Consider the following 23480-nt stretch of genomic DNA (forward strand, 5'->3'; position numbering starts at 1 on the left):
AAATATGCTGAACCAGATCAAGTACAAGAAAATTCACAGATGTTAGGAAACAAAAATAAGTTTTCAAGGAGAAAAATGAAGATGTATCTATTTAACTTTAGTTTCATTCAGTTTAATTCATTCACTAAAACGACTTGTTCACTCATCCACCTAATCATCCATCCATGCACCCATCCATACAACAAATATTTATTGAGCACTTATTATGTGTCTGGTGTTCTGCTAGACTTGAACTAGAGTTTAAAGACTTCTGTGGTGAAATAGTAGCCACTAGCCACATGTGGTTACTCAGAACTTGAAATGTGGCTGGCCCAAATTAAGATGTGTTATAAGCAGGCATGGAACAATGGACTGGTTCAAAATCCAGAAAGGAGTATTTCAAGGCTGCATATTGTCACCCTGCTTGTTTAATTAAATGCAGAACACATTATGTGAAATGCTGGGCTGGGTGAAGCACAAGCTGGATTCAAGTTTGCTAGGAGAAATATCAATAACCTCAAATATGCGATGATACCACTCTAATGGCAGAAAGTGAAGATGAATTAAAGAGCCTCTTGATGAAGGTGAGAGAGTAGAAAAGTTGGCTTAAAACTCAACATTCGAAAAACGAAGATCATGGCATCTGGTCCCATCACTTCATGGCAAACAGATGGGGAAAAAATGGAAACAGTGACAGACTTTATTTTCTTAGGCTCCAAAATCAGTGCAGATAGTGACTGCAGCCATGATATTAAAAGATGTTTGCTCCTTGAGAGAAAAACTATAACCAACCTAGACGGCATATTCAAAAGCAGAGACATTTCTTTGCAAAGAAAGAGCTGTCTAGTCAAAGCTATGGTTTTTTCCAATAGTCATGTATGGATGTCAGAGTTGGACAATAAAGAAGGCTCAGCACTGAAGAAATAATGCTTTTGAACTGTGGTGTTGGAGAAGATTCTTGAGAGTCCCTTGGACTGCAAGGAAATCAAAACAGTGAGTCCTAAAGGAAATCAATCCTAAACATTCATTGGAAGGACTGATGCGGAAGCTCTAATACTTAGACCACTTGATGTGAAGAGCTGACTCATTGGAAAAGACCCTGATGCTGGGAAAGACTGAGGGCAGGAGGAGAAGGGGACAACAGAGGATGAGATGGTTGGATGACATCACTGACTCAATGGACATGAGTTTGAGCAAACTCAGGGAGATAGTGAAGGACAAGGAAGCCTGGCATGCTGCAGTCCATGGGGTTGTGAAGAGTCAGGCATGACTTAGTGACTGAACAACAAAATAAGTATGAGGTACATAACAGATTTCAAAGACTTATTGTGAAAAAAAAAAGTAAAATATCCCCTCAAAAATTTATATTGATTATATGTTGAATTTTTTTTAACATAATGGCTTAAATTAAAATATATTTTTATAATTAATCTCATCTGTTTATTTTTACCTTTAAAATGTAAGCAATAGAAAATTGAAAGTACATATATGGCTTTCAAAATATGCTTATGGAGCAGCACTGTTATAGAATATTTGCAGAAGATTTCTTCCTTTCTTATGCTTTTTGGGGGACACGTATAGGGTGTTTTTCAGGGAAGACAGTAGAATATAAAGGCAGAAGGTATGATCGGTGGTGGTTAGATAATACTGATAGGTTTGTATGTGTGTGCTCAGGTGCTCAGTCGTGCCTGACTCTTCAAGACCCCATAGATAGTAGCCCACCAGACTCCTCTGTCTATGGAATTTTCCAGGCAAGAATCCTAGAATGGGTTTCCATTTCCTCCCTCAGGGGATCTTCTCAACCCAGGGGTCAAACCCACGTCTCTTGGGTCTCTTGCATTGGCAGGCGAAATCTTTATCACTGTGCCACTTGAGAAGCCCCATTTCTAGGCTTGGTGAGGGGAGTCATTAAATTTTTGTTCTGAAAACTTTACTTTGGATGCTAAAAATCCAGGTCCAATGTTCTGGAACTGAAAAAGCATAGAAAATTTGGGATGCTGAAATGTTTGCCACCCTGGTATTTCCTGCACTGTCATTGGAGGGGTGTCCTAGTTTGCTGAATATCAATAGATTCCTGCTGGCACATGGGGACAGTAAAAAAGATGTCAAATTCTTACGGAATAGGTTGTTTGACATGACGATGTTATGGGAATTAAGCAATGCTAACTTTGATCTTGTCCCTCTTTTTTGAAATAAGACATCTGGGTTGTTTTATGTCTGCATTGACCTACTAGCAGGAAAATAAATAAATAATTTGAACCTTAATTAGGTTGGGAATAGCATCTAATGACTTAGGGAGTTGGTAAGATTAGCTAGTTTTGGCAAAAAATTCTAAATAAATAAAAGGTGTAGGGCTCAATCCCAAGCATTTTTTAAAATAAAAATTTAATTAAAATGTAATTTAATTTAAAACATCATAATATTCTCAGATCGATGAATTTAGTAGCTTTTCTTCTTTCAAAAAGCACTAAAATGGGTCCCTTCTCTTTTCTATTATTCACAAGTGGTACATGGTTTATAAGTTCCGTTCATGACCACAATCAGGCTCAGTCACCTCATCCCTAGAGCAATGAGAAGAGTATGGATGAGTAGTCTGGCCCTTGGGAATGACTGAAAAACCATACCGAAAAATTCCTCATGCAAGTCCCCAGGCACACAAATGCTCTGTGTCTATCCATGTCCAACATGATTCATGATGGAATTAACTTTCTCTTGCCTAATGAGCTTAAGATTTTGAAATATACTTGGGGGATTTATGGAAGTGAGAGACTTAAAAATATGAGTATTATGAAACTCAAGGACCTGTCAGTGACTCTACTGGGAAGAACACAGCAGCATAAGAAAGAAGCAATGGGACATGGGGGTGATTTTTTCTGGTATTGGAAAACATGCCATCAACACCAGATATATATGAGACAGATGGCATGGCAGATGCTCTGAAAAAAAAAAGACTTACTACTAGGTGAACCAGAAAAAAATAAACAAGAAGGACAGAGGGGAAAGCACACAAGTTCCCCTCTGTTGTCAAGAACATCTTCCCGTAGCTGTAAAATGTCTAATTGCATCCCACAGGCTTGCACACTACAAAGGCAATCTCACCCTCTTTCTCCACTGATTGCACTTTTGGAGTTTAGGGCCATTCTTTTGAGAGGACTCATTTCTGTCTACTGGATTTCTAAGGAAGAAAGGAAGGCAACATCTAATTTGATCCATGATGCTAAAATATTATGAGACTGCTACTGCTAATTTTTCTCTGGTTCAGTTGCTTCCATCTGATATGCAGAACCTAGATGAAACTCACGTAGGTTTATTCTAGAAATGTTCCCACTTAATATCCTTTCATAGTTGCGAATCAAGTGAATGGGGTTGGCACTTTAATAAATTTAAATCAAAGTTGTTTAAAATGAGTCTTAGAAAGCTAGTCTGTGTTCTCTCATTGGTTCCCCAGAATTTAATATAGGTTCCTTGGCAAAATTATAAGTTAGGATGTGTTATGGGTCCATGGAATTGACAAGGAATGGTTGAAACCAATAAAGATGATCTACAAATGCTAAGGGTTTACTGTGAAGCACACATATAGACAATAGTGCCAACATATATAGACTTAATATACAAAAATCCAGCAATATGCACTTGGAAACCACTGTTCCATCATTATATTAGACAGAAATGGATGCAACTGAGCCTAAAATTGCCAATGTGAGTTGCTAAAATAAGAAAAGTATGTGAATAATATTAAGGCCATTGCCAAAAGGAACAAAAAAAAAACATGTTTGGGAAAGTAGTGATGATTTTGTCACTATATTTGGAGATGAAATTGAATAACTAAAGGCTATTGAGTAACACTGTTTAACAAATAACTACTACAGCTACTATAGGGTTTTCAAGGGTAATTTTGATTATATGTAACATTTACTTTTCTGTATTGTTTTTAGAAACCCTAATAGGTTTCCTAAGGTAGACCCCATTGTACACATACAATTTCAGTAATACACACACACATATGATTTACAAAATCATTGCAAAAATGAAACTTAATAACAACATGGAGTCCAGACATAACTTAGACACCTTTTTTTTTTTTTCCATTTTAGAGGAGAAAATGCACCCAAGATCACCTGGAAATCTCTGTCTATTCTATTCCTTATTTTCTTCTTTTTATTCTATTTCTTCTCTCAGTTGCCCAGATCCGTCCTTCCCTCTGTTACAGTTAAGTAGGAAAGACTAAATGTGGAGAATGAGTTTCTAGAGACTAATATCAAACTAGCCCTTCCATCTGGCTTACCTTGGAACAAATAAGTATACTGTTTGAGGATACACACTTTCTACAAAGCTAGGGAGACATCACAGAGAAACTATTTCAATCTGGAACGAGTCCTACATGGAGACTTGCCTACCGTGTGTCCCTGCTAAATACTCCCAGAGGAATAAGCCCTGGGTCTGATGCACCAGCCAGGAGTGGATCACCTTTGGCGGGGGTGGGGAGAGCAGGCTCTATTCCAGCATTAAGTGGCTGATTGCCACAGAGCTATGAAATGCCATGTTCCTTGACCCTATCAACAAGTGCAAATCTCTATTTGACACCCTCTGTTAGACTTCCAAACTTGGACAATAACTCATGATAAAACAGCTTCCTATTCTGCTTTGTGGAATTTTCTGTAAGAAACACAGAGAAAGTATAAATATTCCCTGATTCCAGCAGAGGCTGGATAATGCTGCAGTTATACATTCTATCATGCAGCAATCTGTTTGTTTGTGTGTGTGTTTTTTTTAATGTTTTGAAGCTCCTTTCTAATAATGTCAACACATAATCTGTGTTTATACAAGAGACACGATTATCTTATTAGTATCACATAGTTTGTCTCCTAATTGAGAATATCCTCCTTCCCTAGGTATATAAGGCAGATTATAATGTTTTCTGCTTCAGAGACTTCTACTTTATATCCCTCAGATTAAAGATTTATACTTTATATCCCTCAGATTAAAGATAATGATAGAATGGGCAGAATGAGCTAAAAAAAAAAATGCTGAAAAATCCCAATGTTCCTCTATCCTGTACATAGCATAATTGCAAAGGACATTTTTCCTAAGAGGAAAATAGTTCAGTAGGCACTTAAAATGGGAAGTAATTTCAGTCTTTAAGAGCTGCTACTGAATGGCATCTTACTTGACAATTATGCTCGCATGACAGCGTCAGTGCTGTGTTTCAATGTGGCATTAAGAATACTGTGACATCATACTATCTTTGCTATACATACTTCTTACATAAATAAACTGTTTATGATTCACTATCAAACACCTATTCTTTGCTTTGACAAAAATATGCATTTTATGTCATTTCCATGGATAATTTCTTATTATGAATTTCCAACACTGATCTTGCTCTATAACAGGCTTCTAATTTACTCAAATTAAAAAAGCAGAAAACTCTAGCAAAAAATAAGATATATAAATATATATTTTAACCATTTACTTGTTGTTGAGAAAGAGATACATGATAAGGAAAAAAAGTTTCCATAACTTTTTTTTCAGAAATTCAACCTACAGAAGCATTTATATATACTTCAATCATTTACAGCTTCCATAACTTCTATAACCCTCTAGCAAGAACAAACTTTTAGAGAACGTGACTTATTACAAGATCCAGAACTACTTTTTGAATCATCAAAATTAAATTTACCTTTAGTGTAATTTTACATTATGTTCTAATTCATTAAAAATTTATAAAGCCATGTCATATAGTAAGCCTTGAATAATCAAAATATTATTTTTTCCCTTCTTTTCCCCAAATATCTTCATTCTCATTTACCTCAGGTATGTGAAAATTCATATGAGCATAAATCTCAATTAACTAGAACCTTCCTTTAAATTTTTCCTCCCAAATTGTCTTCTTTCTCAATTGGTTCCATAAATAAACACAAATTGAAGAAAACCTGGTTTTAGGAACATTCTGAAAGCTTTCACAGGGAGATGCTTAAATTGTCTTCAAACAGTTGTAACAGAAAGGGGATAAAATACTGCAGCTCCTTGAGACTCAAAAACCAGATTGCAACAAAGAGTCTCATTTTGAAATAGTCACTCCTATAAAGTCTCTGCTCAGATAGCACTTAGCACTTATCATCACAGATTGGAAACTAATCAGACCTAGAGTCATTATAAAATAAGAAGACCCTCAGAGAACTCCAAAATAATGATGGCTGGGTTATAAACTCCCCTTCCAATTAGGTTTATTGTTTTAGTTGATGGAATCACAGGAGTGAAACGAACCTGGAGAAAATGAGTGCCATAATGGCAGGAGCCACACTCCCAGTGAGGGCTGCCCTGGTGTCTCAGCTGGTAAAGAGCCTGCCTGCAATGCAGGAGACCCGGGTTCTATCCCTGGGTTGGGAAGATCCCCTGGAGAAGGGAATGGCAACCCACTCCAGTATGCTTGCCTAGAGAATTCCATGGAGAGAAGAGCCTGGTGAGCTACTGTATACGGGGTCACAAAGAGTCGGACATAACTCAGCTCCTGACACACACCTGCACACACACACACACACACTCCCAGCGCCTGCAGATGCTTAAAAATTAATGAATATGCAGGATGCAGAGCACTAACTTTGCGGGTAAATATTGAAACTGAAAGATCGACCGGAAAGGGTTTTTATTTTTCACATTCAATCAAATAAGTCTGAATATATTTCATTTCCTACCGTGAGTGGAAAAAGTCATCAAGTTAGAATCAATAACTCTAGGGTCTTTTATTAAATTTCTTCACTCACCTTCCATGGGGGTGTTACTGTCTGGTCGATTTGCAAAAACTACATCCACATACTCGAGCTGCAGCCTCTGGAGGGAGCCCTTCAGTCCTGGGAACAGAAGCAGAAAAAAATCTCAAAAAGTCTAAATTAAACATGAGCAATATTAGAAATTCTGAAGTTTGCTTTCCTGCAAGAATTTACTTTAAAAAAAAAACATTGGATTAGTTTCAAAAAGACATTGAATACAGTGATGTGTTCATTGGCCCCTAGAACCCCTTAAAAATACATCAAGGATTGACATTGTCCCCAGCAAAGAAAAGCCTTAGAACTTTCTCAGCAGCACCAGTGCTATACTGGAAACCCACACTTGGAAATGACCTTTCTCAGTGGCTCCTGTGTGGCTGAGCTAGAAGCAAAGTTTAGAACAAAAAAGCAGCCTAAAAGTTTAACTTCTTTCTTTTTGAAAAATGCAAGTTAATCTCACATTTTGAATTACTTAATGGGCTCATATTGTGATGGAGATATATTTACTGCACATCCAAAACATTAAAATTGTGTATATCACAAATAAATGATTGACAATCTCATCTTAATGTACACATGGGTTTTAATAGGAATAAAAGGGTTGGCAAATGAAGATTTCACTCAACATTTTACTAATTGAAACAAAGTTTGGAGAACCTTAAATATAGCTGAGTCCTACCATTTCTATTATTCCCCCTTATTTTGAGAAGAAACAAAACCACTAGAAGCTCTGAAGATTTAAGGGGTAATATAAAGGAGAGAGTTAGAATTTTAAAACAAGTCGAACCAATAATCTATGTCTCAACTCTAACCACTGAATCACATTCCTATGATTACTCAGAAAAAAAAAATTTAATTTCAGTAAAATTAATACTTCCCCGAAATAGGATGTATTGTATACAATATTATGCAACCAAAAGGATGACAGTGTTCAAGAATTACTTTATCTCATTTCTAAGAGGCACAGCACTTCCTTATCAGCCTATTTAATTCCACAGGAAGACTGGAGGTTTTTCTCTTTTTATTATAGGCATAAAATTAATTGCACGTTAAATGAAGCTCTTACAAATTTAAATCTGGCGTATTTAAATTTGATTCTTCAAACTGGTTTATTGGCCAGCCGCAATTACTTTTCTGACAGGAAAATGGAGTGCTTGAATCCAGTTCCGGAATATTTTTTCATTCATTGAGAAAGGATTGATTGTCTGTAATGGCAGCTTGTTAACAGAAGCCCTGATGAAGAGATGAGGACAGACAGGTATTGGAAGGGAAGGTCTAATGCCTATCCTTAAAAACTGTGGTGACCTTCATGCTCGGGGTATTACCAGCGATCTCAATGGGCATCTTGAAATTAAATTTACCTTGAAAAGCATTATGATACGAACCCCCTCTGGAAGCAGTTGTATGTATGGAGGAAGGAGAGGAAAAGATAACCAAGCAAACAGTCCACCGTGTTCCTCTGTCCATGAGATTCTCCAGGCAAAAATACTGGAGCGGGTTGCCATGCCCTCCTCCAGGGGATCTTCCAACCCAGGTCTCTTATGTTTCCTGCATTGGCAGCCAGGTTCTTTACCACTAGTGCCACCTGGGAAGCCCAAATAACAGGGTATCCCAAGGTCTGAAAGGTTGGAAATCTGTTCTTTGTTATCCCACAAAGTTATTTGACTTTTTTTGTGTGACTCGGTTCTCTAACCTATAGTGGAGATAACAATCCTTATAACCTTCAGAATCACCACTCCAGAGAGCAAATAAAATCAGTTGGCAAGCACTTGGTAAATGTAACAGTCTACAGAAATGAGTTAATTATAACAGTGGTGCTCACATCTGGAAAGGTTCAGGATAAGCGGTGCCAAAGACTAAACGCCAAAGATTTTTACTGGACCTCCTTGCTTGAACAGGAAGTCATTAGTGACAGTTCTGGCCCATGCCTGGCACTGGAAGCAAAGTTCTCCTTTCTGATGATGGTCTTCTACCTCTGTGTCTCTTCTTAACAGTTTGGCCAGGGCCAAGAGTAACTAGGAGAAAAACTATGACTAACTTGATCCTGTTGAAATAAGGTATGATCAGTGATGATGTAAGTTTTTTTCTTCAGTGTCCTAAACATGTACTGAGTCTCAATTTGATCCTGAAACTGTGGCAGTCTCTGGGTGTGTAAAGATGCATGGATGTAGTATCTATACTTATGGAGCAAACAGTACATTTTGAGAGCATTTGTTGGTATAGGTTCATTGTTCAAGGTAATAGTGTGTATCCATAAATAATGACACTGAACTTGATATAATGACAATATTCTCTATATTCAGTCATTCCTCATTTCTCAGTTCTTTCTATGAAATGCTTTTTTTTATTATTTTTTAATATTTAGGCCAAGAGTCAAGAGTATTCTTATAAGAATATAAGAAATGATGGGTTGCATCCTGTCAGTGATCCAGCGAGTCCCTACTCTGACCTTGAATTGAAGTAAAAAGAGGTTGTGTTCCTAAAAGGCACAGTCCATTCACTTTGAAAATGCTAATCACATAAAGCCTTGTCATGGTATGACTTTTGCAGTTTACTCCACGTGAGACAGCAGAGTGTTGGTGAGGGGGTAAGGAAATGAGAGTTAAGCCAGGAAAATGATGTTATCAGATTTGTGTTCTGAACTGATACTCGGCTGCTGAGAGTGACCCGTGAGGGGCCAGAGAGAAAGCAGAGAAGGAGAGCAGAAGGAGGTCACAGCTGCAGACCTCGCGTGGACCAAGTTGGTAAGAAGTGTTCATGTTCAGGACAAGTTGTATAGGTAGACGTAAGAGGACTCTAGGTGTGCTGAATACGGAGTGTGGAGCTGGAGGTATCAAGGAGGACTCTTAGATTTTTGGCCTGAAATGAAGTGACTGTTAGTAAATGAAGTCACAGGAGAAACATATCCGTGGCGGGAGCCACGCTGGGTCTGAGCAGCACGTCGGTCAACCCCACGGCGCTCTTGGCAGCTGGATGGGCCAGTCTGGCGTTCAGAGGAGAGGGGCAGGTGCGGGTGTCACAGCATGGAACCCAGCTCTGGCTGGGTCTGAGTGACCCTGCCAATGTCTTTTAGCCCCTTTGGCGTTTAGTCTTCTCATCTTTCCAAACACAAAATGGAGCTGGATGATCTTTCTGTTTCCATTCTTCATGTGACTGCAAAACAAATCAGGTAGTCCTGCCTTTTTCTATTTGGATGCTTTAATCTTGTAGCTAAGTTGCAGCAACATAAAGGCTTGCTAACAAGTGTCTCCTTGAGAGCCATTTAGAGTTTATCTCCAATAAACAAATAGTCACGTTCTATTTCCACCGAGCAAAAGTTTGTTGAGCTCTGACTTGGGGCCAAGTATTGTTCTAAGAAGATGTGTGAAAAGGCATTAACCTTGGCTCCAGAGGAGCACCCAGTCCACACGGCTAATCGTAAGCTGAGGACGTAAGTGCTCCCGGGCACTGAATGTACTTGCTAAAGTGCAATTTGGTTCTTAAATTTTTATTTGTTCATTTCTTTTCCTTTTGGCCATTCTGGGTCTTCATTGCTCAGGCTTTCTCTGGTTGTGGCATGCAGGTGCCCCTCTCTAGCTGCAGCGTACAGGCTTCTCTTTGCAGTCTGCTCTTGCTCCTGAGTACAGGTTTCAGAGCACGGGTGGAGGAGCTGTGGTGTGTGGGCCTAGTAGCCCCATGGCATGTGGAATCTTCCCAGACCAGGGATCGAACCTATGTTCCCCAAATTGGCAGGTGGATCCTTAGCTACTAGACCAGCAGGGAAGTCCGAGAAGGCACTTTTGACATTAGCCTGTAACTTAGTACTAACACAGTATCTGTGGGAGTGAAAAAAGGAGCAGGAAAAACGTTTCCTGCTCTCAAGGAAATGTCTAGAAGTTAACTGGAAATTCCTCAGAAGGCCACAGGAGGATAAATTATGTTATGTAAAGACAATAGCTTTCAAGTGACTATAATAAAAAGAAATCGAAGTTAATCTCCCTTTTAGGTTCTGAAGTTTAACAGGAACTGCATTGTTCATAAGGTGGAGCAATTCATTTAAATCTATTTCACAGGCATCTATAGAAATATGCTCATTTCAGACATTAAGCAGGTTGGCAGGGTTAGAAGTGGGTCATGTGTTCACTGTGGCAGGTTTAACTCTGTAGAAATAAGGCCATGAGTAGTTTGGAAATTCTGCAAGGGTTCTGTTCAAATATGCTGTGTCATCATCTTCTACTCCTATGGCATATTTGTTTTCCTGTCAGGCTTGAAAAAAGATGTTGCCTTAAATAATGTACACTGCTTCTCCATTTAATTTTCCAGCTTCTTCTCGTCAGACCTTCAGTCATGATTTGATCTTCTTAAAAAAGACTGTCCTGTATCAGAATAAGTGGCTACACTTCCCATTATGAAACATGATTATTTGGGGTGGATGATTTCAATTTACCATGAACATGGTACATCAGAAAGGAGCCCTGTAGTGAATCCATTTGTTAAGAAATTTATTCTTTAATTGAAAATTATCACTTGTCTCTTTTTTAACAAGTGCAGATTGTAGGGTTTGACATTTGCCCTTCATTAAAAAGTCTTAAGCGGAGCTTTTAAAAATATTTTTCCTCTCCTACTCCTAAAACAGTGACAGTGTTTTGAATCACATAACAAAACTGTTGCTTACCTGAAAGGCAAATATAGACAGACACAGCTTTTGCTTATAAAAGCAAATGAACACTTTACTTATGATTACAATTTGATTTACCAAACTATTTCCATTCTTTCATGTTAGATACTAAAGAGCTTTGATCTGCTAAATTTTAACACTGGCACAAATTTGAGTTTAATGAATATTTGTGGAATGACTAATTAATAAGTAGACTTTCAGAGCCTGAGTGGATCTTGTGATTCCAAATGAATATAGTATAGAATATTCCAAATGAATATAGGAGTATAGAATATATTCACTCCTTCCTTGTGAATCTAAGGAGAATGTTGTTTCTAACTGATCTAAGTCAAGGGCTTAGGGCTTGTTGAAAAGTTCTTTCATAGATTTTTTTTCAAAACTGCATTATACCCAAATTAAACTAATTTATACTCTAAAAATTAACTTAGGTAGCCAAGGTTATCCAGCACACAGGTGGCCTGAGCTTTACAAGAACTGGACTTCTGTCTCATTCTTCAAAAGCACTTCTCAAACTTAATGTGCATATGAAACTCCAATCTTGAATAAAGTCACCTTCATCACAGGACAAGTCCCAGTGAACCCTGAGGATAATGATTTGTAAACCTCTTCAAAATTTATTTTGGGTCTAGAAATCTCATGTCCCTTCTTTTTTTTTCCTGTAAAATTCACTCAATTTCCTAATTTCAGTCTGCCTAGAAATAGCCTTTGAGCTGACTCTCCTGCACTCAAGAGTATTTTCGTCTTTGGCTGACACTGTAAACTGCAAAATAACACCAACAGTAAGAACATTATAATAATTAATCTCAATTCGTCTTCAATCTGAAAAATTTGAAATTTTGTATTATTTTGAATCTGGGTCAGCTTGAATTTCAGTTGAACTGGTTTATCCATCCTGACAGATTAGTTCCTTAAGAGAATTCCCAACTTATTTAAAGGGGGAGAAAATTTAAAATATTTCTATTAAATTGTATGAGGCTTGAAGGAACCTGACTTAAAAAGGAGAGAAAAAGAGTTCTGAAATTATTCATAGACACTGGTACATATTAAAGCAACGAAGATCCAGTGAAAAGACAGTAGCACAACTTCTCTATTCTTTTTCTCATTGATTTTCTATTTCTTTGTTGATTGCTATTGTAAACCACTTTCTGAATCTCTTTTGGAATCAAAAGAAATGAAAGATCAGAAAGAAATGAAAAACAAGAACTTTCTAGGCAGCACACTGCCACCACATCTGTTCAGCTTGGTACACAAGCTGAAGACTTGGATTTTTTCTTGTTGACAATCTTTGTGGTAGATGACATACATCACTGGGGCAAATACTAGAGCAGGAATGGTAACAGTTTGGGGAGGAAGGCTGGGTTTGACTGTACAACGTCAAACTGGACATGTGACCTGAGAAGGCATTTTGTGTGAGTGAGGAATTTGGAAGCTTTCTCAAGAGCTAGAAGGAGGTCATTCATTGTGGTAGTTTCAGAATGTTACTTACTTAGTGTCCTTATCCATAGAAGCAACACTAGTAGGTGCATTAAGAATGATGATGGTGATGATGATGACAAAAGTAACATTTACTAAGTGCTTATTATATGACAGACACTGTCCTCTATGTGAATAATCTAAGTTTAATCCCTGAACAGTAACCTTGTGAGGCAAGATATTTATAGCCCATTTTATAGTCCAGGAGATGAGCCTAAGTGAGATTAAATAACTTTTACAAAGTACCCCAGCTCATAAATGACAGAGTTGGAACTTGAACCAATGTTCATCTGATTTCAAAACCCAGATGCCTATAAATATACTAAAACCAGTTAGTAATCAATACATTATTTTTGTGCTTATAACTAAGTGTTTGCAGGTAGACAGAGAAGTTGGTATAACTAGAGGGAAAAGTAAGGAAGGATATGCACTGGATTGTGAAACTATGGAATGGGATGAGGTGAGGAAAGGGAGGAATTAATTTTTTTAGTTTTATTTTTAAAGTAGTGGGATTAGAGTACATCTTATGTTTTTTGGAGTGATTTTAGTATTTCATAAGTGAGATTAGTTTTAAAAAGAAGAAAAATCATTTGTCTCAATGATTAATTATGAATAGAAAGGTATAAAAATCTTGAATTTTTATGAAATAGTTCATGAACTAGTGTAAAGAAACATATGGCAGCCCCTTTTAACATTTTTTTCATTTATACTGATACATACCACAACATTGATGAAATTTATGCTAAGTGAAAGAAGCCAGTAACAAAATGTTACATATTATATGACCTCATTTATATGAAATGTCCAGAATTGGTAAATCCATGGAGACAAGAGCAGGTTGATGGTTGCTTGGCCTGTGGGAGAGGGTAAGGAGGGGATAAGAAGCGACTGTAAGTAGGTATCAGGTTTCTTTGGGGGATGTGAAGGTGTTTTAAAATGAAAGTGTCAGGGGAGTGTGATCTCCTCGGTTCTGTCTCGTCTCAACAGAAATTTGAAGCGGTGGACATTAAAGCCTCCGGCATGTCACAGCTCTCGGACAGTTGTTATAGCTCCCTCAGTTTTATTTAGAAAATAAAGGAAAATACATCCTCGAGGTGTGGGGGCATGCCAACCCAAAAGACATGAAGAGAAGAGAGAGAGAGAGAATGTGTGCGTGCGCGCAGGAGAAAGAGAGACCCCCACAGCCCTTTGGCTCCTTTTTATAGGTTTTTTCCTCACCCCTGGGCCTGCCCTGTGTAAATTGGGCTAGCCAGGAGTGCTGTTTGTCCCACCTGAAGTCCTCACTCTGGTCCTCGACCTGCCTTTGTTCTATTTTTTCGGGCTTTTCCCTTCCTTGTCTTTTAGCCACCGCCATTCTGGACTCCTGTTTCCTATTCTAACTACCTAACAGAAGCATGGTGATGACTGCATACTCTGTAAATATTCTCAGAGCCAGTGAATTGTACATTTTAAATGGGTAAACTTTTATGGTATATAAATTATAGCTCATTAAAACACTTTAAGAAACCTTATAGAATTCCCACCAACAGTGTAAGAGGGTTCCCTTTTCTCCACACCCTCTCCAGCATTTATTGCTTGTAGACTTGGGAATGCAAACTAGTACAGTCGCTATGGAGAACAGTGTGGAGATTTCTTAAAAAACTGGAAATAGAACTGCCATATGACCCAGCAATCCCACTTCTGGGCATATACACCAAGGAAACCAGATCTGAAAGAGACACGTGCACCCCAATGTTCATCGCAGCACTGTTTATAATAGCCAGGACATGGAAGCAACCTAGATGCCCATCAGCAGACGAATGGATAAGGAAGCTGTGGTACATATACATCATGGAATATTACTCAGATGTTAAAAATAATTCGTTTGAATCAGTTCTAATGAGATGGATGAAACTGGAGCCCATTATACAGAGTGAAGTAAGCCAGAAAGATAAAGAACATTACAGTATACTAACACATATATATGGAATTTAGAAATATGGTAACGATAACCCTATATGCAAAACAGGAAAAGAGACACAGATGTACAGAACAGACTTTTGGACTCTGTGGGAGAAGGCGAGGGTGGGATGTTTCGAGAGAACAGCATCGAAACATGTATATTATCTAGAGTGAAACAGATCACCAGCCCAGGTTGGATGCATGAGACAAGTGCTCGGGCCTGGTGCACTGGGAAGACCCAGAGGAATCGGGTGGAGAGGGAGGTGGGAGGGGGGATCAGGATGGGGAATACATGTAAATCCATGGCTGATTCATGTCAATGTATGACAAAACCCACTACAATATTGTAAAGTAATTAGCCTCCAACTAATAAAAATAAATGAAAAAAAAAAAGAAATCTTATGGAAGTGCTTTATTAATGTTAGCATAGTTGTAAAGAAGAATGCTAGAGAATCCAGTCATCTTCTTTTGAGTTCTCATTCTCCCCTGTATATTACTTCACCCCTCAGGAAGAAACATAGGGTTGATTGTGGCTGTCCTCATAGAAAAACTTTTCCCCCTTCCAATGTGTTTTGAACTTATTTGGTTGATATGTTTCTTGAATTGGCAACCACAAATGAAAATTAAATGGTAGCAGCAGTACTCACCTTCAATAATATGTTTTCTTGACAACCCTCTTTCTGTTTCAGCTCTGAGAAGAAAAAGAAGCAAATGACTTTGAGTGGGGTGTGCTTTTTTAAAAATCGCTGTTTCATAAGTACAAAAGAATAATCTTTCTTGACAGAATTTTTAATGCTATTCCTTGTTCTTGGCAAGTCTGTACCACTGCAGGTTGGGGAGAGATGACTGGTGGGCAGTACATTGAGAGGCTTTTCTTTGGAGACCCCCAGAGATGAATTAACCATCACTGTCGTCATACCATGTAAATAACAAGTCAGCCATGTATGCCTGTCCATATATAATTTGATACTTGACAAATGGCTCAACCTTCCCACTGTGTTCTTAACCAATCCTAATCCAAACAAAACCAAAAAATAACGACATCAGTTTGTGAGCTTACTATAAGATTGTTAGGCTACTGATAGCATTGACTTTTCTGAAAAGGGAAGTAAATTTGAAAGTGCCTTTTGCCTTTCAAAAGAAAATGAACAGCTATTTTCTTTTAAAATGTGATGTACTAAGTCTTCCTTAAATTAGTTTCCTAACAAGAAAAAAACCTTTAACTAGGATTTTTGCCTGCCAAGACCATTTTCAAACTCTAGACAATTAGAAAGAAATGTGGTCCTTGAAGTTTTAAAGTACTGATGAATTATTTCTTTAACATCAATACCTTTGGCAGCCCCCTTTTAAAACACAGTAGTCTATCATTCACCTTTGGTGATTTTATATCTTTTAAAAGTATATTAGATAATATTGTATGTAGTACTCCACTACATACTGGTTCTTGCAGATTGTCATATTTCCTGTTTATTTCTAAATTATAGGCAAGGTTTTCAGTTCCACTGCAAAAGCACCAAGCAATGGCACCATGAATGAGAGTATGCACAATGTAAACCTACATTTCTTACAAGTACCATTGGTTTTATTTTTTAATAGACTACAATAGGAATAAAAATCTAAAATCCATGTTTCTATCTTCATATTCATCGTAAACAAACTCAAAAAACAACAATAAAATATGAGTGTGTGTTTTCATTAGAAGATTCTCCTTCAATTTTATCTTTAACTGTTTTGTATTAATTATAAGGAAGTAAATAAGGTTTTGTTTGTTTGTACCTGTCTTCTTTTTTTGTTGAGGCTCCATGAAAATCTTTGAGATTTCCATGAAAAGTATATGAAATAGCCTGCTATTTTCTCACATGTTTGTCAAAGAGGCCAGTCTCTTAAGACCTGCTGAATAATGTAAGCACCACTTCAAACACCAGTCAGCCCATCAGAAGCCAATTCAGCTTGTGAAATTTGTTCTGTATCCCACAACAGGGAGAGGACCACTCTTTCATTTACCCTGACAGAAAGTGATACAGGCAGCTTCCTGTTATTCTTCGATGAGATAGTCCTTTTGATCAGCATTTTCAGAGACCTCTGCAGAAATGATCAGAGACTTACATGTGGGGCCAGGAAAGATATTTTTATCACTGTTTTCTGTAGAAGTCTGGGTTTTGGCAGATTTAAGTAGCTTTTCTTCTGTGATGCTGTGTGCTTATTTTCTTTGCCTGAAATTTGAACTCTATTTTGGAAACGGTTCTAAGTATGAGGTTGGTATTTGAAAATCTCCATGAATCACTTAGTAACAAGTGACCACATGTTCTGCACTAAACTACTTTGAGGGTATCTTGCTAAAATTGAATCGTGGGCTAATTGCTATTTCCTTCAAGTAAGAAAAAAAAAATCTTTCTTTCCAAACCAATTAATTTTAGTATGTTAGATGTAAAATGGTTGCCTAAAATGATCAAAGCATGAGCTACTAGTTGTTTCTTGTCAAGGAGAGAAGAAAAGACATTTGACTTACTTTCCACCCCAGTAGAGTTTGGTTGTTATGACCAGGCTGGACCTCCTGTATGTTGAACAAACACAGAGAGAAATATTTTAAAAATTGCTGGTCATAGTATTGAGTCATATTATTATTATAGCACTAGACATAATTTACCATACCTCACATTTTAACACTGGTGAAGGGATAAATTTGTTCATTCATGTCATTGAAATGTAAGGACAAAGGGAAGCTGATGACTGGGGACTTGAAGTCAGATCCTAGAGAAAAAGATCTGAAGGGAAGGAAGCTTTGCCTGGAAGACCCGGGAGAGGAAGGACTGTGGCAACACACGGGTGACTGGGTGGTAGCAAAGCAAAGGTGAGTGGTAGGCATGGAGAGTCAGGATGGAAAGTGAGAAGAGTTAGTAAAAAAACGTAAAGGATGGACTGCTTTAGGAACTCAAATAGACAGCCACTAATACTCACCAAGCATCTGACATAGTGTTGATTGATCATGAACTTTCCATACACCCCCTACCAAAGACCATGGACCCTAAGTGTCTCTGAATTATGACTAATTGGAAAGAGTCATACAACCAATTGCCTTCACAGCAAAGTACCAACTACATGGAAATAGAATAAATTTAATCAATAAATAGGAATAACATTTCTTCCCATTCAACTTCTTATTAATTGAAAATGTTATTTTAGGAAAACAACCCTAAAATCCTTAACTCAAACTTCTACTATTTTATTCCTAAGGGAATGAAATGTGGACATCTTGACAGCAAATTCATTACCTCCTCAAAACCACACCCAAGGGCAGGAAACGCAATTGCACTGCTGTGACTGTGGAATATGAAATATGTCTTGAGAACTATAGTCATATAATTTAAAATGGGGAGGTAGAGTTCAATACAATGTAATTTCTCCAGGTGTATAATTCAATTGAATTGGCCAAGGGGAAAAAAAAGCATTTGAGATTCAAAGGTTAAGACCGAACTTCGAGAGTATTTGAAATAAGGCATTTATTAATTCCGTCAGCTGTAGAGTCAATGCCTGAAGCCCTTACACATGAAAGACTAGTATGATTAATGATAACCAGTGGGGAATGATGATGACAACTCTGACAACTTGACTGCAGCAAGAAAAATTTGTAGGAAATGTCAGTAACCCTATTCCACTGAAGTTAACTCCCTGAAAAGTAATTCGAATCACCAACAGAAGGTCTACAGAGATATACATCTGGAAATTACATACCCCAAAAGGGCTGATGCACTTTCCAAGTTAATCCATCAACCTTGTGATACCTAGTATAATAGCAATCTGCCACGGGGAAGTTGGGTCTCCTTCAGCAAGTGTTCTCAGAACTGCAACAAAAAGCTCTGGATGGAATCTTATTAAAAAAATGAGTGCAGCTTTCTGGATTATTCAGAGCAGTTGGCCCTGCCAAAGCCATGCATTCTACCCTTAGACCACCATAGACTTATTTTTCCCAAATTAAGCTTTCTGTAAAATGTCTGGCCTCTGTGGGTGTGCATACCAATATTTATCTTCAAATATAAGAGTAGACAACAACCTGATGAATTATCATGGACTTCAGGGGGGCATCTAGAGCAACTGTTCTGAGTGGGTGAAGAATGATATTATGAGGATTTCACATTGATATAGCACAGCTTTCAAGATTCTTTTGTTCACCTTATCTCACTTTATCAGCACAATGCTCCGTGAACAGTTATGCCACCCATTTTACAGGTGGATAAATTGAGGCTCAGCAAAGAGAAGTTAACTTGCTCTGGACAAAACAGCTAGCAAGTGGTGGTCTTGGGACAAAAAGCCAAGGATGCTAGTTGAAACCTGCTTTTGCAGCCTTCATGCTATGATGTTATGGTCTATCTTCTCAACAACCTCAGGTTGAACTGTTATGACCTGATGTCAATATTCTGTAGCATGGAGATAGCCTGAGTGTTTATTTGCAAGATTGAAAAGCATTTTGTGAAAGATGCATGTTAATCTATTTTCTCCAAAAGGTATGTAAGAAGTTTTGCAAAGTATGGTGAGTGATGACTAAGTGTGTTGTGGATGCAGACGGGAAGAGAGTTACTGCACCAAAGCTTCCCCTTCATCCTCAGGCGAACTCTGGCAGCCTGCACCATGCTGTTGATTTCACTGGACATTACTGGACTCATCTCCAAAGTGTCTGTTATAGGCTGAATTTTGTCCCCCACAAAAGATATGCTAAAGCCCTATCCCCCCGTACCTCCGAATGTGAGCTTATTTGGAAATAGGGCCACTGCAAATGTAATTAGTTAAGGTAAGATGAGGTCATGCTTGAGTAAAGTGGGCCCTTTATTCAATATGACTAATGCCTTCATAAGACACTAACACACAAAGGGAGAAGATCATATCACAGAGGCAGCATTGAACAGTTGCAGCTCTAATGCACAAAATGCTAAAATGCAGCAACCACTAGAAGCTGGGAAGAGGTAAGGAAGGATTCAGAAAGAGAATGCTCCTGACCAAGTATTTATTTTGTACTCTTGGATCCCAGAACGGAGAGAATACATTACTGTTGTTTTAAGCCACCCAGTTTGTGGCACATGGTTACAGCAGTCTTAAGAAAGGGATACAGTCCTATTTGAGCAGTGATGGATGGGTCAACATTCTGAGTGGAATGGTAACTCAGGCAAGGTGGAGGACTGGGTGGGGATGGGAATCTCTTTCCGTATTTAAGGTTGAATACAATTTTCTCTTCACACTCTTACAGTCCCTGGAGTGGGGAAAGAGAGGAAGGGAAAGGGAGAAAGTAGGTCACCAAAGTTCATTTGCTCATATTTCCAGGAACTTCCAAGTTTCCGTTTCCACTTTTATTATAGAACTGTTATCTGTTATTTATTTGGCCATCAGCAGATCTTATACAAGAGCAGAAGTGAACTCCAATTTAACCAGTGGTCTTTGCTGGTCTTTGCCTGAGTCTGTACTCATACTGGAAAAGAAGTGGCTACTGGGGCTGACACGCGTAGTGAAACAGAGAGGGTTTGCCGCTCCCCCTCCAACATTATAGCATCCATCATAACTATTACTTTGCCTCTACCAGGTGATAGGATACGCTGTGACCCCTCAGGCAGGGCAGATGAAGCACTTTCTTGAATGTCCAGATAATAGGGCTCCCAGCACACAGGAGAGATGCTGGCTCAGACAAGAAAGCTTTGGGATATTTATCCCAAGGGTTTCTTGGGTCATCATTTCTTTGCATCCAGAGTTGCTAATAAAATGAACAATGCACATAAATACACGTATGGAGATAATTAACGTTCTGTAGCTGGCTTCCTTCACCAGATCACCACACAAGGCAGTCAAAAACCATGAAATGCCACTTTATTTTATGCACAATTATCTCATGAACATTCTCTGCTCAACCCATGGTAATTCATTGTGATCAACAACAAGTTAATCTTCGAAGTGCAAGTAGTGAGCTCACTAATATTTACTTTCAAAGCACTGTAAATTATTTCTTTACTAAGAATTGAATTTTCTGACAGTCTTTTTGGTCAGTTGTCATGCAACTTTATTTTCTCTTCTCTGGTACAAAATAGTAACAGTTTTTTTAAAAGGCTATCAAATGAGTATGGTGAATGCATTACCTCCAGCCTTTCTTCTTGATGATGCTCCCCAGAATCACTTCAGCCCTGGAGGGGAAACAGATAATATCTCAGGACACAGTATCCTGGAAACGCAAGAGTCAATCCAAAAACACCAGATCCCTTCCTTGTTTGAACTGTCAGTGCCTACATGTCCCGAAAATAGAAGCCACTCTCGGCTGGTAGCGCAGTTTCTGCTGTTTCTGCTTGTGCCTGCATAATCCTGCTCCCGGAGCATTCCAGAAGCACCTGCCAAATCCTGACACTCTGGCAGGAGACCGCCTGTGGTCCTGATACTAGGAAACAGTGGAGTCATTTGGCAGGTTGGCGTTTTTGAACCACTGATCCTATATATAACTGTCTAGCTTGGTGGTATTCAAAGGGAGTCAAGGGTTTCTTTCTAATAGCCATGGTCTCCGATTGTGACCAGAGAGGATAGTGAGACCTCATGCTTTTCAGACAGAAAATACTGACTCCCAGGCAATCTTGCAGGGTTAAAGAACCCATGTGTGGCTTTAGACCTCCCAAAGCCAGGGCTGAAGTGGCCTACAGAGAGAATGTCCTGGGTTCCAGTGACAAGCGTTGTCAGAAGAGCAGGATATACGAAGTCATAGGGGAGTGTCCTTCCTGCCGCTGACGCTGGTCGTGGAGAGTTATACTGAAGACTCTCTCTCCATCCTCTCCCCCTCCACCTACCCCAGCTGGGACCCAACCTTATGGATACTAAAACTTTCTTCTAGGTTCCTCCCAGTCAGACCAACACTGTGAGAAGCAGGTGGGCTCTCAGAGGCTTTGTGAATGGAGACATCAATGTAATCAGTGCATTGTCCATTAGCATTCTATAGAGCAAGTCATCTCTAATTGTGATTTGTCTTAGCTGAAAAGTCCTGTCTTTGTTGTAAAGCCTGGCAATAAACCCTGAGGTGGGTTAGCTGGTGAGCATGAACCAAGGAGAAACACACTGACTGTTCCCTCAGGGTTCTTTCTCCCTGTCTCTCTCGCAACCTTGCATTTCACAGCGGGAACCTATCTCATTACAAACTGACAAACAATCAATAATTAACCAGGACCAGTTATCCTTCACAACAGGAATACAAACAGAACCTAACAGACTTGTTAATCACCCCCTCTTTTTCAGCTTTAGCCCCATTTGGTAATAAGCAGGATTCAACAAAAGAAGAAAACACAGAGTTAAAGTAGGATGTGGAAAGAAACAAATCCTCATCAGTTGTATTTTCTCTCCTTGGACACAACAGAAAACATCAAGGATGTGGGCTCTGAACCTGCCTGATAGTCCTTGAACATAGCCCTGCCCCGGAAAAGGAGGAAACCCAGACTGGGAAAATACACTTTTATCAGGCAGTGATGAACTTGATTCAGCAGTTTGTTATTCTCACCCAGAAGGGGAGGAATTAAGCCTGCAGGTGACTATGTTCTTCAGCCCCGTTAGGGAATTGCAAAGTTGCTCCAGCAGCAGTCTAGATGTTTAGTTTCTTTTCTGCATCCATGTTCATAACAGGAGGCCAAGGCGTCCACTTCTGTTGAATGTGCTTATTGTGTGGGACCAGAGGCTGTGGATACTGAAGACATAGTACCCATGTGCTTTGACTTATCACTGAGCCCTGTCCTAGAGCTCCAGACCCATTCTAGGGTCCAGAAGAAGGTTGTAGTCAGTTGGGACTTGTCCAGAAAAAGAAGTGAGGCCTCTTTGCAGCCCTGTCTGTCCTCAGCGTAAGCCTGAAATGCCCTCTTATAAAAGATATTCGGTTTCTTGGCATCTTTGGGAATCCCTCCTTTAATCTCTGCTTCCGTGCAGAGAGGATGTGCCTGTTCCCCTCAAGGTTGAGGAACTACACGGGGTGGTTATAAAATCAAAGACTAGCTTTGGAAAAACCACACTGGAATCTGCTCACTTCTATTAATTACATTCAGCTAATATTTATGGTCTGCACTGTCAGCACTCTGGTCACAACCACTTCTGCCCCTCAAGTATTGACAGATTGTGGCGATCACTTCCAGTCCTTTCTTCACACAGGGACCAGGGGTGGGAAGGCCTGGGTGGGCGGAGGGGTCCAGAGATGGTCAATCACCCCGATTCTGGTGGCGGTAGGTCAAGAAGGGAAGCAAAGCAACGGCATCAGCATGTGTGGGAAGGACAGGCCCTTCTCACCAATGTGTCAGCAAGGGTCTGGGGGGCGTCTCTTGGGCCCAGAACTGAGAGTCGAGAGACGCAACAGGCAGTGACTTACTTTCCAGCGGCATAGACCTCGGCTGTATCAAAGAGATTCACTCCGCTCTCATACGCGATCGTCATCAGCCGCTCAGCAACCTGCAAGAGGATGTGAAGGTCAGTCGGAAAAGCCAGATGCTTTACAAGCCTGGGAAGCAACTTGGAGTCCTCTAGTGGTCTTTCAGAACATGGAAGTCTCACCGACCAGTCTTGTTTTTCTCAGTTGTATTAAAGAAAGAAAGAATAAAAAGAAGATTCGACCAGCCTGAAGATGGTAAAATGACCCCTTCCCTCAGACCTGTCCTGGGCACTGAGAGATT

At 39.2% G+C, this 23480-nt stretch overlaps 1 protein-coding gene across 3 annotated transcripts in view; it reads right to left on the reverse strand.

The window, feature by feature from the left end:
- The window catches only part of KCNAB1 (potassium voltage-gated channel subfamily A regulatory beta subunit 1), a 420781-nt gene that overhangs the window by 54444 nt on the left and 342857 nt on the right, over positions 1-23480 (reverse strand). For all 3 annotated transcript variants that reach the window (XM_070466535.1, XM_070466537.1, XM_070466536.1), the window contains exons 4-8: positions 23180-23259; positions 20934-20978; positions 17327-17371; positions 15465-15508; positions 6744-6830 (exon numbers count right to left, since the gene is read on the reverse strand). In XM_070466535.1, coding sequence (XP_070322636.1) covers positions 6744-6830; positions 15465-15508; positions 17327-17371; positions 20934-20978; positions 23180-23259 — 301 coding nt within the window. The remainder of the gene's footprint in view (positions 1-6743; positions 6831-15464; positions 15509-17326; positions 17372-20933; positions 20979-23179; positions 23260-23480) is intronic.

The sequence above is a fragment of the Odocoileus virginianus genome, chromosome 4 (assembly GCF_023699985.2).
Source record: "Odocoileus virginianus isolate 20LAN1187 ecotype Illinois chromosome 4, Ovbor_1.2, whole genome shotgun sequence".
Taxonomy (NCBI): Eukaryota; Metazoa; Chordata; class Mammalia; order Artiodactyla; family Cervidae; genus Odocoileus; species Odocoileus virginianus.